The sequence below is a fragment of the Phyllobates terribilis genome, unplaced genomic scaffold, assembly GCF_046119375.1.
Source record: "Phyllobates terribilis strain yellow unplaced genomic scaffold, ASM4611937v1 Scaffold_3__8_contigs__length_932513732, whole genome shotgun sequence".
Classification (NCBI taxonomy): Eukaryota; Metazoa; Chordata; class Amphibia; order Anura; family Dendrobatidae; genus Phyllobates; species Phyllobates terribilis.
Window position 1 is genome coordinate 853,342,536 of NW_027362763.1, and position 18,126 is coordinate 853,360,661.

At 44.5% G+C, this 18,126-nt stretch overlaps 1 protein-coding gene across 1 annotated transcript in view; it reads left to right on the forward strand.

The window, feature by feature from the left end:
- The window catches only part of ACTN2 (actinin alpha 2), a 110,946-nt gene that overhangs the window by 42,312 nt on the left and 50,508 nt on the right, over nucleotides 1-18,126 (forward strand). The window contains exons 6-8 of the mRNA XM_073672542.1: nucleotides 5,122-5,200; nucleotides 13,950-14,031; nucleotides 16,257-16,342. Of these exons, the coding sequence (XP_073528643.1) occupies nucleotides 5,122-5,200; nucleotides 13,950-14,031; nucleotides 16,257-16,342 (247 nt within the window). The remainder of the gene's footprint in view (nucleotides 1-5,121; nucleotides 5,201-13,949; nucleotides 14,032-16,256; nucleotides 16,343-18,126) is intronic.

Sequence of the window (18,126 nt, forward strand, 5' to 3'; positions counted from 1 at the left end):
TAGAAGGAGGGACCGTGCCAGCCAGAAGACTCCCCTGCGGTCCATCATCACCAGATAGCCGTTGGAACTGGTAGCCTTGGATCATGTAAAACTGACCCCAAGCAGAAGTGGCTACGTCTACGCGTTAACCATCGTGGATCACTACTCCCGGTTCTTGGTTGTCGTCCCCGTCAAGGACTTAACGGCTCACACAGCAGCTAGAGCCTTCCAGCAGCACTTCTGCCGTCCGCATGGATACCCGGAGCAGGTGCTGACGGACCAGGGGCCTGCCTTTGAAGCGGAGTCTTCCAGGAGTTCTGCACCCTGTATGGCTGCCGGAAGATTAGAACAACACCCTATCACCCGCAAACTAATGGACTTTGTGAGAAAATGAACCAGGTGGTGATAGATCTCCTGAAAACATTGCCCCTGGAGGAACGCAGTCTGTGGCCTGAGAAGCTGCCCGACCTGGTGGACCTATACAACCACATCCCTGTAGGTTCCACCAACTGTACCCCGGCTTACCTAATGAGGGCAAGACCTGGTAAGCTTCCTGTTGATCTGGAGATGGGAGTCCTGACACCCGAGGACACTTCACCAGAAGCCAACTGGGACACAGAGAGGCAGCAGCAATACCGAAAAGTACAGGAGAGCGTGGAGCGAAGTCTCTGTCAAGCTAGGGAAAGACAAGAGAAAACTTACAACCAGTATGCTCCCGCTGTTCCCCTGGTGCCCGGAGAGCAGGTCTTGAAGAGGAAAAGACGGCTCCACAAGTTGGACGACCAGTGGGAGAAGGACCCGTACACCGTACTGCCCTCAAGCCACGACAACCCAAAGATCTGTACAATCAGTAAAGACGGAGGGGAAACCACAGCCATTGTATCCCGGGATCACCTGAAGAAGTGTCCTGAACAGCTACGGAACCCTGAAGAGGAACAAGAAGACCCTCGACCCGTAGAGGAAAGGGAAGATATGGTTAGTACTGTGCTCGGAGACTTCCCTCGGTCTTGGACTCAAGTCAATGGTGCTGTTGTGGTACCCGTCCTCACGTTCCTCCAACCAGCATCCCAAGTGCCTACGGAGACACAGGTGGAGCTGGAAGAACAGCCGGTCCAGGAGGCAGAAGACCTCACACAAGCAGACCAGGAGAATCAACCCTCTGCTTATAGTGAGCCTGCCATACCCCTAGTGAGCCAAAGAGTCCGTAGACGGCTGCCCAGTTTACCCTTGACAGCTCCTATACCCTGTAGCTCAGGACCAGTCAGCCGGCTCCGTAGGTCCACTAGGGTCACTAGAGGCCAGCTGCCCATACGGTGGAGGATCTAAAATGTTCAAGTTATTTTATTAATGTTTACCTGTTTATTGTTGCTTGTGTATAATTATGTGTTTCTAGTTATTTATAGGAGTCTTTGGTGGATTTACCGGGAATCCTTTGTGTATATAGTTGGAGCGTAACCCAGGACGGACTGAAAGACTGTTAAGGACTCGGGGCAGGACAGACCCCTACCTGGTTACGTCTCCCTGTTGTTGGTGAAATGGACACCCTTGTTTTCCTCAAAAGTTACACCCGGTTGCGGACACGCCGTGACCACCTTATGTGTTGTCTCTATTAGAATGTTATTGTTTGCACCTTGTTATGTTTACAAAAGTATGTTTAGTCCCGGAGTACTAACTTTCACTAGGGGGGAATGTGGCACCCCAGGGGTCTGGTCTCCACAGTAATAGCAATGTTATGTCTGAGAGCAGGTGGGAGGTCTCTTGGTCAGGAATCCTATGCATGCCACACCTCCTGCCCAGTCCTGGGAGGGGAAGGACTTCCCCTATATAAAACTGGGGCTGAGGCAGGGTTAGTGAGTAGAGTAGAGAGAAGAAGAGAAGCATCTATAGGAAAGAGAGATCAGGAGCTCTGGGGAAGTCGTGCTAAAAGGAATCAGGGGCTGGCAGCTGAAGAGCTCGCCCTGATTGAAGAGTTACCACCGGACCCGGAGTCCGAGGCTGTGGGGATTAACCCAGACCCAGCAGCAGAAACCGCCCGGCAGGGGATTTCAGGTCCTCTGGCCAAGAAACCCGAAGGCACGGTCACACGCGTGGGACCAGCACCGCCGTCGTGGAGCGGAAGCCACTAGAAGGCCCCGAGTCACCGGCCATACGGGTGAGCACCACACGGTACACTCAGGGACGTGGGCTACCTTTACCCGCCTCTAGCAAGGAAGCCAGAAGAGTACAATTAGTTGGGGAGGCCTACAACTCCGCCTGGCCAAGTTGGATCCCATCTGCTCAAGGACTGACCAGGCCCCGACCGCTAGCCAGTACTCCGGGAGGGTCTATCTTTGTCACCAGTAAAGACCCTGAACTACACCGCATCGTCTCTGAGTGGTTCCTACTACCCCCATCATCCACGTCGGCTGCCCTGAGGCCATACCCCTCCCGTTGGGGGTTATACCATCTACGCTGCACAATCGTACCACCGGCCTCAGCGGTCTGCCCTGCAGCGGCAGCTCCATAGCTGCATTCAACGGGTGGCGTAGTCGTCCAACATCTACTGCTAATACTCAGCCACACAGTTTGACTCCCTGGGCACGGACCGGGTCACCGCCACGAAACTACTACTCCCAACAGGCCCGGCTCTGGGTAGTCCCTGCGTGCGCAACGCTACACTAAGTAGGCCCAGGGGCGCGTCAGTCTTCCATCCAGGTCCTTCATATTGCAGACATGGTCCCCCATCCAGGTCCCCATATTGCAGACATGGTCTCCCATCCAGGTCTCCCATCCAGGTCCCCCATATTGCAGACATGGTCTCCCATCCAGGTCCCCCATATTGCAGATATGGTCTCCCATTCAGGTCCCCCATATTGCAGACACGGTCTCCCATCCAGGTCCCCCATATTGCAGACATGGTCCCCCATATTGCAGATATGGTCCTCATATTGCAGACATGGTCCCCATATTGCAGACATGGTCTCCCATCCAGGTCCCCCATATTGCAGACATGGTCCCCCATCCAGGTCCCCCATATTGCAGACATGGTCCCCCATCCTGGTCCCCCATATTGCAGACATGGTCCCCCATATTGCAGACATGGTCCCCATATTGCAGACATGGTCCCCCATCCTGGTCCTTATCTTGCAGACATGGTCCCCCATCCTGGTCCTTATCTTGCAGACATGTCCCCCATCCAGGTCCCCATGTTGTAGACATGTCCCCCATCCAGGTCCCCCCATACTGCACACAGGGTCCCCGTCCCCTCATACTGTGCACAGGGTCCCCGTCCCCCCATACTGTGCACAGGGTCCCCGTTCCCCCATACTGCGCACAGGGTTCCCGTTCCCCATACTGCGCACAGGGTCCCCGTCCCCCCATACTGCGCACAGGGTCTCTGTCCCCCCATACTACGCACCGCACAGGGTCCCCGTCCCCCCATACTGTGCACAGGGTCCCCGTCCCCCCATACTGCGCACAGGGTCTCCGTCCCCGTCCCCCCATACTGTGCACAGGGTCCCCGTCCCCCCATACTGCGCACAGAGTCTCCGTCCCCCCATACTGCGCTCAGGGTCCCCGTCCCCCCATACTGCGCTCAGGGTCCCCGTTCCCCCCATACTGCGCTCAGGGTCCCCGTCCCCCCATACTGCGCTCAGGGTCCCCGTCCCCCCATACTGCGCTCAGGGTCCCCGTCCCCCCATACTGCGCTCAGGGTCCCTGTCCCCCCATACTGCGCTCAGGGTCCCTGTCCCCCCATACTGTGCTCAGGGTTCCCGTCCCCCCATACATCGCACAGTGCCCCCCCCCCATACTGAGCGCTGTATTTCACATGACAGAGGAAAAAAAAAAAGATTCTCACCTGTCCTCCGTTCCCTCTGCGTCCTTTCTGCACCTGTGGCCCGCAGGCATAGACCCCATAACGATAGCGGCTCTCTCCAGCAGCCGCTGACATCAGTGCTGTTATGCAGTGTATTGGCGTGCAGAGACCGGCTCTCTGCACAGCAATACCAGTGGCAGCCGCCGGCCTATCAGAGGCCAGCAGCTGACATCTGCGCATGGCAGTGACGTCATACGTCGCTGCGCTGGGACACAGATGTCAGCTGCTGGCTTCTGATAGGCCGGCGGCTGACACTGGTATTGCTGTGCAGAGAGCCGGTCTCTGCGCGGCAATACACTGCACTACGGCACTGATGGCGGCGGCTGCTGGAGAGAGCCGCGATCATTACGGGGTCTATGTGCCTGCGGAAAAGCTATATCCATGAAAAGCTATACCCATGGAAAGCTATATAAATAAAATAAACAGCCCAAAAAAAGGGGGAGCCACGCTTTGTAATTAATTAAAGAGGTTGTCCAGGGGATTAAGGCTGGAAATGGCTGGATATGCTTGTAACATTGCTCACTGGCTGCAGTGGTGAGCCACCTCAGTCAGTGATTGCTTGTGCAGACTATTCATGTGGAAACGGGTCCAGAAAGTACAGACCAGCAGGAACTAAGGGGGATCACGGGACTCTATATAGTTTTGTAGTATAATGCATAAAGAACAAATTTTAGACTGAAAGTGAGTCGGTCAGCCCAAATTGACAGTATAAACTAAGCATATCTTCATGTAGCGGTTGTAGCTCATATAAAAATCACACTTTTAGTAGTCTGATTGCGGCTTCCGTTCTGCAGAAACTGTTGTTTAAGAAAATATGCTAATTAATCATCTTGGTGCACCCTTGGTGTGGCCAAGAGGCTCAGTGCACCATTCCACCCACTGGTTTTGCATGTCCCCTCCTCCCTCACTGGAGATTGACAGTACTGGCTAGCCTGAGCTTCCTCTGCAGACACTGCTCACTCCAGGCAACCAGGGCTGTCAACCACCAGTGAGAGAGATGGGGACATGTAAATCCAGCAGGCAGTACGGTGCACTGAGCTTCTTGGCCACACAAAGGGTGCACATTGAACTTCAGCTTCTGTAGAATGGAGGCAGTGATCAGAACAATAAAGGGGTGGTTTTTATATGGGTATATCACCTACAAGGAGATGTGCTTAGTTTATACTGTCAGTTTGGGCTGACAGACTCTAACAATAATTAGTTTTTTTCATGTGTTTGTGAATTCTAGGTATATTCTTTTAATAAAACATGTAACTTTTCTTTTTCTTGCATTGTATATGGTAAAGCTGGAAAGATGGTCTTGGTCTATGTGCCCTGATCCACAGACATCGGCCTGATCTCATTGACTACTCCAAACTAAATAAGGTCAACCTCATACTGAGATCAGATCTTATTTGACTGGTACTTACACCCACTAACACTGCATGTACTGTACACCTGATGTGATTTTTATCCACAACCAAACACCTTTATATCCTTCATAACAGCAACTTAATGCATAAGGTTACTTCTGACAATTTATAGTTACTATAGAGAGTTAAAGATGGGATTACATCTGTGATAAAAATCCAGTCTTTTTTTTCCATATTAGATAAAGAAAAGTAGAATTTATGACGGTGACGCATTCATCACGTGATGGACACAAAATGTGCTTCACGGACCTAATAATGAGGTCTGTCGGGTTCCCAGTCTGCATCATAGCCTGTTAATGGAGGCTCCAATGCAGATGTGTGTAGTTACTACACTTATACTATCCTGATCCAAAGATACATCATATACAGTATCATTGGTCCAGAATTGCATTTCTATATCTCATGGTGGTTATTGAAAACAGGCAATAAACATTATGCCAGATATCCCCTAAAGATGGGCACACACATTAGATAGCTGTTGGCGGACATCTATCTCTCCTGACTCCCCGATACATAGGATTGCTCCATGTTACTGTATAATCAATGAGAGAGCCTCTGCCAGAATCATCTTATCTCCCTGCCAAACAAAAGGATCAGCCCTTGAAATTCAACAGGCCAGATACTTCTCTATCCCGACATGATCTGTAGGGGAAGAGTCATGAAGCCGCGATATATAGTAAATGACCAACTTTTATCTAATGTGTATGGAGGCCTTAAAGAAGATCTGTTAGCTGGATATTTTACCCACAGCTTGAAGAGAACCTGCCACATGAAAAAATGCTATAAACCTGCAGATATGGGGTTAATCTGCAGGTTAATAGCGTTCTGACCTTGCCCGGCGCCGGCACTTAGAGCCTCGCTGCAGGCAGGAAATTAACTTTATTCCTCCTGGCAGCATTTGGGTTTCAGTCATGGGGGCGGCGCCGGTTCAGTCACTGCTCTGTGTATAGAGAGCGACAGCTGTAACTGTGCCCCCATCACTGACTGAGAGCAGTTCAGCATTAGAGCTGGCTGTCAGTCAATGTCGAGGCTGCAGTTACAGCCACTGCTCTCTATACACAGAGTGGTGACTGAACCTGCACCTGCGAAACCCCCGTGACTGATGCCTCACTCTGCCGGGGGAAATAAAGTTAATTTCCTCCCAGCAGTGGGGCTCAAAGTGCAGGTGCCAGGCAAGTTCAGGAACTCTATTAACCTGCAGATTAACCCCATATCTGCAGGTTAATAGTGTTTTTTCACATGACAGGTTTCCTTTAAAGTATGAGTGTACATTTTTGAGAAATCTATTTTTAAAGTTTTATTCTCAAGGGCACTTCACTCACCAGCTCTGCTGTACTTCACCACCCACTGCCGTCCTCTGGTCATTCATTGACAGTTCATGCTTCTCTCAGCGACCTGTCTTCCCTGCGCATGCGCCGTCATTGCTCAGGATAGTTTCATCAGAAGGGGCAGCGCCTGCACGGTGAGCTCCTGTTAACGTTGCAGGAACCAGTACATTGATTTTGAAATGTCATCAGAAGCTCACCGTACAGGCACTTCTGATTAAACAAACCTTGGCAATTATGGCGCCTGCACAGGGGAGACAGGTCACCAAGGGAAGAGTGACCTGTCAATCAGTGACCGAAGTTTGTCAGTGGGCGTTGAAGTACAGCAGAGCAGAGTGAACTGCCGGCACCAATGCACTTGAGAATAAAACTTCAAATATAGATTTCTCAAAAGTGCCCCAATGAAATTCTACTTGAAAGGTATGAATGTAATAAGCATTAGAGGGGCTTTACACCTATAAGTTTAGCTAGGGGTCAAATATCCTGCTGACAGGTCCTTTTTATCAGCTTAGTTGAGCTCCTTTAATGCACTGGGAAAATTAGTCCCACATCACACATTATTGTGCAGTGCCTGTTGTAAATTATAATTTATAATATGCAAATCACCAGAAAACAAACCAGCAAGGAATGCTGGGATCTTTCAGCTCTGAATTGTGAAAGCAGCTCTGGGATATAACACAGCCTATAACTCAAGATCAACATCAAGAGAATGTATTAACAAAAATGCATCTCAGCTTTTCCAGTATATACACTGATCAGTTATAACAATAAAACCACTGACCGGTCAAGTGAATACCGATTATTATCTCCTTGCAATTGCAAGTATCAAGTGGTGGGAAATATTTGGCACAAAGTCAGCAGTTAATGAAGTTGGAAGCAAGAAAAATGGGCAACTTCTACTTTCATGGCTAAGTGACTGGATAAGAGCATCTCCAAAACAGCTGATCTTTTGGGGTGTTCTCAATATGCTGTGATTATACTGTCCAGAAGTGGCCCGGGAGTAGGGGGGACTAATGATGAATATATGCCCAATTCTCATTGAGGCACATAGGGAGCACAGGCTGGCTTGTCTTATCTGATCCCACAGAGCAGTTACTGTTTGCAGTAATAGAAAGGTGTCAGAACACACATTAAATTGCAGCTTGCTGCATATGGGCTGCGTAGCCACAGACTGGTCCGGGCGTCTATGCGGACACGTTTAAAGAGGAAATCAACTTTTTTTCTTTGATAATTTTGTCCAGCATGAAAACTGCTGAAATTTTGCAAATCACTTTATTTGAGATTTGTCTTCATACCTGTAAAAACTTGTAAGTGGTTTCCAAACCCCAGCTTTACCCCAGACTATTTGCCTTTAGATTCATTCTTATCATAATGTACTCATTTGTAGTATAGATGATGGCACCTGTGTGTCACTAACTCTGGGGACAAGTTGCTCCAGGGGATTGTTTTGATGAGCATAACACTCAGATATTATTATTATTTCTTTTTAGAGCACCATTGATTCCATGGTTCTGTACATGAGAAGGGGTTACATACCAAATACAGATATAAAATGCGGTGAACAAACTAACAATGACAGAGGGGGAGAGGGCCCTGCCCTTGCGGGCTTACATTCTACTGGAGAAAGGTGCTGAGCCTTTCACTGCCATCATCTGTACTCCCAATGAGTACGTTCTGATATTAAGGCTACGGCCCGATTATCAGTATTTGGTCAGTATTCGGTCAGTATTTTTTCTCAGGAGTGGGAGCCAAAACCAGGTGAGGGACAATCAGAGAAAAGGTATAATAGAAACAAGTCACCAATTCTGCATTTATCACCCACTCCTGGTTTTGGCTCCCACTCCTGATAAAAAATACTGACCGAATACTGACCAAACACTGATAGTGGGGCCGTGGCCTAATGAAGCTAAAGGCAGATAAATAGACTGGGGAAAAGCAGGGATGTGGAAGCCACATTTTTTTCAGGAATTAAGACTAAAGCAATTTACACAGTTTCAGAACATTCCATGCTGGATAAAATTTATAAAAAAAATACAAAGTTTAGTAACTCTTTAAGATGGGTAGGTGATGATCAGATCTTGACCATAAAGCAATAGAAGGAGGTGGTCTTATGAATACTGTTTTCTTTCCATCATGTGGATGACCTGGTGCATTTATTTTGCATACCTGGGAAAGAGATGGCACCAGAATGAAACATGAAGGCTATCAGCAGAAGCACTGTGATACTGTGAGCAATGTTCTGCTATGAAACATGGGGTTCTAGCATTCATGTTGATGTTTCTTTGACACGTCCCACCTACCTTTAAAGCACCACTCCACTTTTTTGTTTTTATTTCACTACCAGATAGGTATCAGTGGTGTATGTTCCTGTGTGTAGTAAAATACTTACTGGTCTCCATCTTCAGCTGTTCCCAGTGCCGCCCCGTCCTCAACTACACCACGTGACCGCAGTCGTGACTGGCCGGTTTGCTTCATTGTTTGCTGGGTGGCCTGGATGTCACTTCTCAACGTAAGTCTATGAGACTCAGGACAAGGCTCTCATAGACTGACATTGAGAAAGTAGAAAAACATGGGTGCATTTTTTTCTCGTCAGTAATAGCACCATGCCTGTCCACAGCTTGTATGGGGCATTGCAGCTTGGCTGCCATGGACAGGTCTCGTGGAGTTCATATCGTGACTGGTCAGAGCTATTTGGCTACATGAGGGGGGCCACATAATATTTTATTGTTAATGACCCCATCTTAAGACAATGGGACACTGCAGCTTTAGCCAACAGGAGCATCACAATGCAATGTTGGTAGACTATGATGTGATAAATTGTTGTACAGAAACAACATTACAGCCTGCTTCCAGGATCTGTCGTGAATATGCCAAATACTTCCTCAGGGCTCCATTCACCTGGTAAAGCACGAAAGTAGTATACTTCAGACCTCTATCGTGCCAATATATGTCAGTATACATTTTTTATCTGGTGTACTGTATGAAAAACATATTCTCCATTGTACACTATTTCCAATTTTACAGTGGGAGACTATTAGTGAGCTATCATTGACTTTCACTGCAGGTATCACATTGGGAGTTCCTCCTAACATATATCTCCAATGTAGGCTAAGGTGAGGTGCCCAGAGTCAACATTGTGTTGGCCAGATGACACTTTGTAGATTGAGGTCATTGCATTCATATTTGAGTTGGTAAAACTAAAAGAAAAAATCAACATAAACTGTAACATTAACACACACAGTAATAAAAAAGTCTAATTAACCTGTTGTCAAATGTAACCTACAAATTGTGCTCCCCCAATAACAGCAGCTTGAAATGGCATATATGTTTCCCTTTTAATTATAGTTATACGCAGCAATGGTAATGGATATACAGTATATGAAAAGTGGGAATATAATATAAATGACTATTTTAGCGGTAATATATTACTTTGGCTGCTTTCTACTATTTTACTGAAAACAGAAATACCAAGTTGAAATGACCAAAATATATACCTATGCTTACTCCTTTCCTGCTGCCTGTATTACTTCATTTTATTCTGACCGGCCAGGCTTCGCTCTTCATCACTACCCTATTTTAGGAAACAAAGTGTGTTGGCAGGACTGATATCATAGCCTGTCTATACAGCATAATCCCAGTGAATGCTTCCTAATCTTTTCCTCTCTCTGGTACCAGAGGCTCAGATAATACTAAAAGAAGAACCATAAAGAATTTGTCCAAGCCAGATACAGAATTAAACTATATCCAACAGGGAAGCCATGCCGGAGCACACAGTTTTTATATTAATTTATATAGCTATTCCCAAAATATTAAATTATTCCCTATCCACAAGATAGACAACAACTTAAAGGGGTTTTCCCATGAACAAAAGTACATTTTAATCAATAGATCTTTGAATAATAATAATTTCCACAATTGGATGTGTTTAAATAAAATGTTCCTGTGCTGAGATAATCTTATAAATGTGCCCCTGCTGTGTACTGTGTAATGGCTGTGTCTGACCGTGCAGGAACATGGTCTGATCATACCACAGCTCCTGGGCTTATTATTATTCCAGGATCTATTGATTAAAATGTACTTTTATTCGTGGGAAAACCCCTTTAATATTTGCTAGAGAACCAACTTCTGGGAAGCAAAGAGATCCTAAGAATGGGACTCTGGAACATGATAACCGAGCTATGCAGAGCTCCATCCTGAATGGAGTGGAGGTTCACATGCTCGACCTCTGATCCATTCATTGTTTATGGAACTGCTGGAGATAGACGAGGGTTCTAGAGCCCCGCTCTTGAGGCTGCTGTTCCCAGTGGTACAACACCAGCAATCAGTAAGCTATTCTCTATTCTTTAAAACTGCAGATAACTTAAAGAGTCACAAGGCTGAGGCTTCCCATTTTTCTTTAATAAAAGAGGGGCCAGCCCCAGACTAGTGATTCTTCAAAATATAAGTTAAGAAAAGTGCACAGAACACTTCTTAATGTCCCGCAAAAGGGCTCAACTTTTACTAGAAAGATGCTGGAACTGGGATCCTGGCATGCAGAGCGGGATCCCATAAACCGCCATGGCCACTCACACAGTGAAAGCAAGAGATCTCGCTTCATTATCTTTGCACCAACTACTGCTTCATTGTCTACTAAGTGGTGACCAAACCTCTCTAAGGAGGTTAGCGTTCATTCACCGATTAGCAAAGTATTTAGCAGCCATGGAATAGTGCAAAGAGCAGCATCGCAACATAATGCATACTAATAGAGGGGCCGTGGAGGGTTGTGGGATCACATTCTACATGTCGGGAATCCAAAACCCAGAAGATCGAGCTCACCTTTTGCTAGAAAGTTGGGTCCTTTCAGGAGACATTGGGGAGTGATCTGAGCAATTATGCTAAATATTTAATATTTAGAAAAATCATCAGTCTGGAGCTGCACACTCTTATTAAATAAAAAGGGCAGTATGATGGACCCTACAAACCCCACACACAGTATCATGCCACCACTGCACCCACCACACAATATGATGGCTCCTATACACAGTATGATGGCCCCACAACCTCCAACACACAGTATGATGAACCCCACAGCCCCCAAGCACAGTATGATGAACCCCATATCTCCCCACAGACTGTATGATAAACCCCACATCTTTCCACATTCAGAATGTTGGACCTCACGTCTTCCCTATACATAGTATGTTGTCCTCCCGCCACACACTCACAGTATGATGCACCCCACAACTCCCCCCACAAACACAGTATGATAGCCCCCACAGCTCCCCACACACAGTGTGATGACCACCACAGCTTGACACACAGAATTATGCCCCCACACAAGGTATGATTGCCCACACATCTCCTTACACAATGTATAATGGCCCCCACAGCTCCGTACACACTGCTTGATGGTCCCCTTAGTTTCCCCCAATTACTTTCTGACAAAAAAAAGAAAAAATATAGAACTACACACCTAGCTGCATTTTCTCTGCTGCTGCTCTAATCTGTGCAGCATGGGGACTGAGGCTCTGCCCACCAGTCGCGATTTAGTGACATCATCGCACCTACTGCAATGAGACTCCATACTACACCATTATATTTACCAATACTGAATACTAGGGATGCAGAAACTGGTGAAATTGAGATGCCTTATAGTGGTTGGCCATATGGTGGGATCCACGAGCCACAGTTTCAAGTACTTTGGCACTCCTGGTCTGCAGGCCGGATAGAAACAGCAAAAGAGTCAGATGTGGCCCATGGACCATACTTTGCCCGGGTACGGGTGTTTTTTTTTAGTTCCAATTGATTCAGTGGGAAAGCTTAAACACTAACCCTCATTTTAATTCTCATCTTATAAATCAATAGTACACATAGAAATAAGAAACTTTGTAATATATCTTATCAGAGAAATCTGCTTCTTTCTCCTCCTGGACTGATCGTTCATTTTCAAAATTCATGGGTAAAATCTGTATTCTGTGAAAATTGACTTTCCAATTACAGAGATTGAAGAAGACAGTTGCTACTAATAAGATTCTATGTAGAGGGGAAATGGTAGGAGGAGTGGGGAGGGGCTAGAGGTAGAGCTCCTCCTCCCTACTCCCTTCAACATAGAATCTTTTAAAAACCAACTGCCATCTCCGATCTCAGTAATGTAACAATCTGTCTTCACTGAATACAGATTTTACTCAGGAATTGAGATTTTTTGGAATGAATGATCAATCCTGGTGAAGAAAGAAGCAGATTTCTCTGAGTTATAATATAAAGTTTCTTATTTTTACATGTACGATTGATTTATGAAATAAAAATTAAACAATGGTTACTCTTTCATGAATTGTGCAAACTGAAAGGGCTGCAATAATTGACATGTTATTTTTCCCCACAATTAAAAAAAAGAATTTGATTTGGATTTTGGAGAAGAATCAGATCAAATAGAGTCATTCTGGTTAACTATATAGTACATGTGAGTTAAAATGGTTCTTACAATTATAACAAAAAAGGCTATTTATTTTTTTTACAAAATTATTGACACTAAAAAAAACAATAGAGATGGAAAAATTATGGTTAAGTGTTAAGTGACAGTAATTGGCGTCTCATAGGATGGTGTAACAAAAAGGTGTCAGCCTTAAAGTTGTCCACGACTATTTTTTTTTTTTGCTATGGGCCTGCAAACTAACAGGCAGGTAGATGCTAAATATCTGCCTGTTCTACCAGGCACCGGCGATTCAGCTGCTCTATGTCAACAGAGCAGCTCTGCCTTTTCTGGGCTGCTGTGTTGATGGGGGGTGACTGCCAGTGTCATGCTGATTGACAGCCGGCTCCCTGCAATTAGGCAGCAGGGAGCCGGCTATCAATCAGTATGACATTGGCAGTCATGCCCTGTCAACAGAGCAGAAGAGAAGCCATTGCTCTGTCGACATGCCATTAGAGGAAATCGCTGAATTGTCAGCAGGAGCGGTCTGTAACTTCTCTGTGCTGGCAGAGATCCGCGCTGGGCACAGATCTTATTAATATAGTAAAAAAATGAACTAGTGCCAGATAAACCCTTTAACGTAGACATAGATCTAGATACAATGGATAATTAACAACTGAATATCATTTGAGAAAATGAAAAAATACATGTATGTCCATTTAACTACCAGGCTACTGGCTTATTCCCTCCACATAATGCTGGCTAGAATTCTAGTTACAGTCCTGATTCCGTCAACATATCTGTTGTTGCCAATAACAGTAATCAACTAAATATTGTGTTACCTCCAGAACTACTACTTGGTTTGCAAAAAATTAACTAAAAATCATTTAACTTCACATTCTGGTTAATCCTGGAAATTCAGAAGATGAACACCAATAATAGCACTATTATATTATTGCGCATACACAACATGTAATTTTTTATCACAGGATGACCCTGTTGGAAACATAAACCTAGCAATGGACGTTGCTGAAAAATACCTAGATATACCAAAGATGTTAGACGCTGAAGGTAGGAATCCATTTCTTGATGTTGTACATTATTTTCTAATCCAGTCTACCAGGAAGCCCAATAGGCCATGTATTGATGGTTTCCTAATATTGCATAGAGGATTTAATATGTTTCACAAGATCAATGTTAGCTGTCTATAAGAAATCCTCAAAACGTGGCCTGTCTCCCTGAGGACTAGTTTGAAAAACACTGATCTGATGAAACTAGGAATATAAATAACAATCGTATTTAATTTTGTAATTTGCAACTGGAATATACGTATATGGATTACAAAATATCATAATTTTTATGTTCTCCTAATGGAAAACAGCTCTAAGATGATTAGTTCTCCCTACTATTCATATAAAAGTTGAAGTAACACTGCTGATTCTATTTTTTTAGGGGTAATTAGTGTCTTTTATTCAACAAAAAAGTGCCCGTGTATTCACACAGTGTTTTGAGGAGGATTTTAAAATGGATCCCATCATCAAAAAAACACTTCAAACACTGTTTAAATAATCTTCCTATTTAGTTCAATGGAAAATCCACTTTGCTGTTGATATGACTAATTTTTTTTTTAGATCTTGTTCCACTGAGGTTTTGAAAACCTTACTGAAGAAAAAATAGTGACTGAAATTTTTGAAGGTGCAAAAATATGACAAGTTTGTCGAGAGGAATCTACTCCGGAAAGCACATTTTTTTGGGTAGATGGTTTTTCTTTTCATGACGCATTTTTTAAGTGTCTCTTGACTCGTTTTCTTTCTACTCCTTATTTTACAGCCTTTTGTCTTGATAGTGTCAGATTTGGAGTGGATTCCACCTCCAAGAAGTCACATCCATTCTTTTTTTCCCTCAATGAGTTTTTGAAAGCTCAGTTGATAAAAAAAATCCAGTCGTTATAACAGCAAATTTTCCATTGAAATAACTCGGAAAAGTATTTACAAAGTATTTGAAGAAGTATTTGATGTAAATTTGAACCTATATATGAAGCTAGTCTTATGTATAATGCCACATGTTAAACTGAACAAGTCTGCCTGATGGGAATGATGCCAATGAAAACCATGACCATCTCAAATTAGTTCCTTGTACCCATCTATCAGGCTTTTTTCTTTGAAGGTAGCAAGGACATATGTGACTGCATCTAAATTTATGGAATATCACAAAGGTACGCCATCGCTACCTGATTGTAGGCTTTCACAATTTGACAATAGGATCCTTGTAATTCTAAAGAAGTCATAGATCTAGATCTTGTGAACAGATCCAAAATATTACTGAATTTAAAGAGCCCTTTCCAGTACACTTGTATGGAGCGAGGCCGTGCTCTCTAGTCGACGCGCGCCTCTTTATTCGAGTGCAGCCTCACTAAATACAAGTGTTTGGAGCGAGGCTGCTCCCACTAGTCTGGTTCTGGCCAGGAATATGTACAACTTATCGATTTCGACTGGACAACCCCTTTAAAAGTTCATTTTAAAATTTGCCCGTGTCTGACCTTGTATGGACCATACCACAGCTCCTGGGCAGGGGAGGAAGCAAAAGAGTATACGGACATAACAGCAGGGGATCACAGAGGATTCATTTTGTGAGGTAAAGCATTTCACTGCCTGTTTTTAAACAATATTTTACCTCACAAAATGAATCCTCTGTGATCCCGTGCTGTCCTGTCTGTATATTATTTTGCTTCCTCCCCTGCCCAGGAGCTGTGGTATGATCAGACCATGTTCCATACACGGTCAGACACAGACAATTTTCAAAATGAACTTTTGGTGGTTGTAAAACCCCTTTACAGGGGTACCGCATGGTAGACGTTTCTTTGCAGTAGCCCCCTTTATAGTAAAGCACAGTCTGCTGTGCATACAAACTGTATGCAGACACATACCGGCCAGACGGACGCCCAAAAGAACACACTTTTGGCCTCCATCTGATGAATGAAGCCCTGTGGGCACATTACAGTAGATGACGGGAATAGCTCCTGACATATGCTGTACTCTAGGAGCACAGACAGTGTGTATCTAGCCTAAGGGTTAAATATCTACTAGTCGGTATTGGAAGGCAATCGTGATGGTTGTTTCACCTAGTATAATGACAAGGACTGTTGCTTTTCTTCACTAAGCACAGAATTGTTGTCTTTTTGCAGATAAAAGACCGACCATTGCGACATGACATTGTGTCGGTGAATGTTTAGTAGGGATTTGAAGTTTATCTAGTACGTCGTGGTAATTTATACGTTTTCTCCTGCATCCTTTCAGATATTGTGAACACACCAAAACCTGATGAGAGAGCCCTCATGACCTATGTATCATGTTTTTACCATGCGTTTGCTGGAGCAGAACAGGTATATTGCATCTGTTGTTACATCATGACAAGAAGAGGAGACCCCGCTGGTTCATATCATATGATCATATGTCAATGATACAAAAGTCTTCTACCATCAGGGGCGTAACTATAATAGGTTCAGGGGTTGCAGTCACACCCGGACCCCGGACCTTAGGGGGCCCAAATGGTCCCTTTGGTCGATATTAAAAGGCCAATACAATTACAGAGCCATTATAGTTAGGGGCCCTGTTGGAGATTTTGCTTTGGGGCCCATGAGTTTCAAATTACGCCACTGTCTACCATATTTTATATAATATTACAACATCCAACCTTCATGATTGTGTGGAACTACCTCAATTCCTAGATCCCAAAAGGCCTATTATGTTTATGTAGTGTTTGCTCCCCTTCTCCTTGTTTCTTGTACTTGACCGCAACACAAAAACTTTACATTGTCAGTGAAATATTTACTTTAGAGCGAACAGAAAATAGCTCATTATGTAAAATTGGATCTGTCACCATAATATGTTGTTCAATTAAAAGGAAGCATATTATAATAACAGGAACTAGCATAACTAGGGTGTGATGGGACGTGACCCCAAAAAATCCAACTCACTACCCTCCACTTCCTCCACCAGCATAAGTAATGGATGGATTAGACGGGATGATACAGTAAACCAGCATACTTTGAGCAACATAGACACACTGGTGCTGCTCAGTTCACATGCGTGCACCACTGGGCATGGTTTTGACAAGATGGGCACCAACCATACCCCACTTTTTTCAAAACTCACTTTTTCAGTATTGTGCTTGAAAGACTCAAGAAGACAATGCTGCTTTTCTATAGGTGGTGTCTCCCCCTCCAGGCCCAATTACGGTTGCAATAACTGCATACTTAATTGTTACACCCCTGAAGACCGGTCAGCTGAGTTATGATGCTAAATAGCACAAAAATGTTGGTCCCTTTGTATAATTGCCAATAGGAAATATTAGAGTCATACTTATGAGTCCACTGTGTTTATTAGGAGAGGACTCCACCAAACTCTCTTTTTTAATATACCATGTTTAATCTCATGTACAGTGTATGTCAACTTAAACTATATTCACACATAACAGAAATACCAGCCCACATTAAGGTATCATCCAGAAGGTTTTTTTTTCTCTTATGAAAAATCAGACACTTTTTTCAGTGTGCTTGATCCATTTTAGCCTATGTGTCAGTTGTTACCACCCATTGGTCATGCATTGTTCTCTTATGAAAAAAAAAAACCATTGTCAAAGCTTTCTGTATCAACTGCTCAGTGAAATATGTACCGCACAGATTGTGAGTGCTATCTATGTTTTGATGAACCCATTCTTTCCAGTGGGACAGTTTGCCCTACCAAGTGTATCAAAAACAGATATGCTCCTAGTCTATTTTATGCAGACCATTGTTCTGCAAAAATACCCCTAGACATGTGAACATGCCCAAAGACTGTAATGGGTCCATGTTATATCTGTAAAAAAAAGCTGGATAGAACACGTGAGATTAACGAACTTCTGAATGAGGTCTTACTAAGACTGGAATTTCTTATGCCAGTCAAAGGGAACCTGTCACCAGAAATAATGCTATTAACCTGCAGATATGGGGTTAATCTGCAGATTAACAGCGTTATTATGCCGCCCGGCGCCTGCACGCAGCCAAATGCAGCGGGGAGAAAATGAACTACTTCCCACTAGCATTCAGTTTCAGTAATGGGGCGGGGGCGCCGCGGGTTCAGTCATCGCTCTGAGAATATAGAGTGGCAGATGTAACTGCGCCCCCAG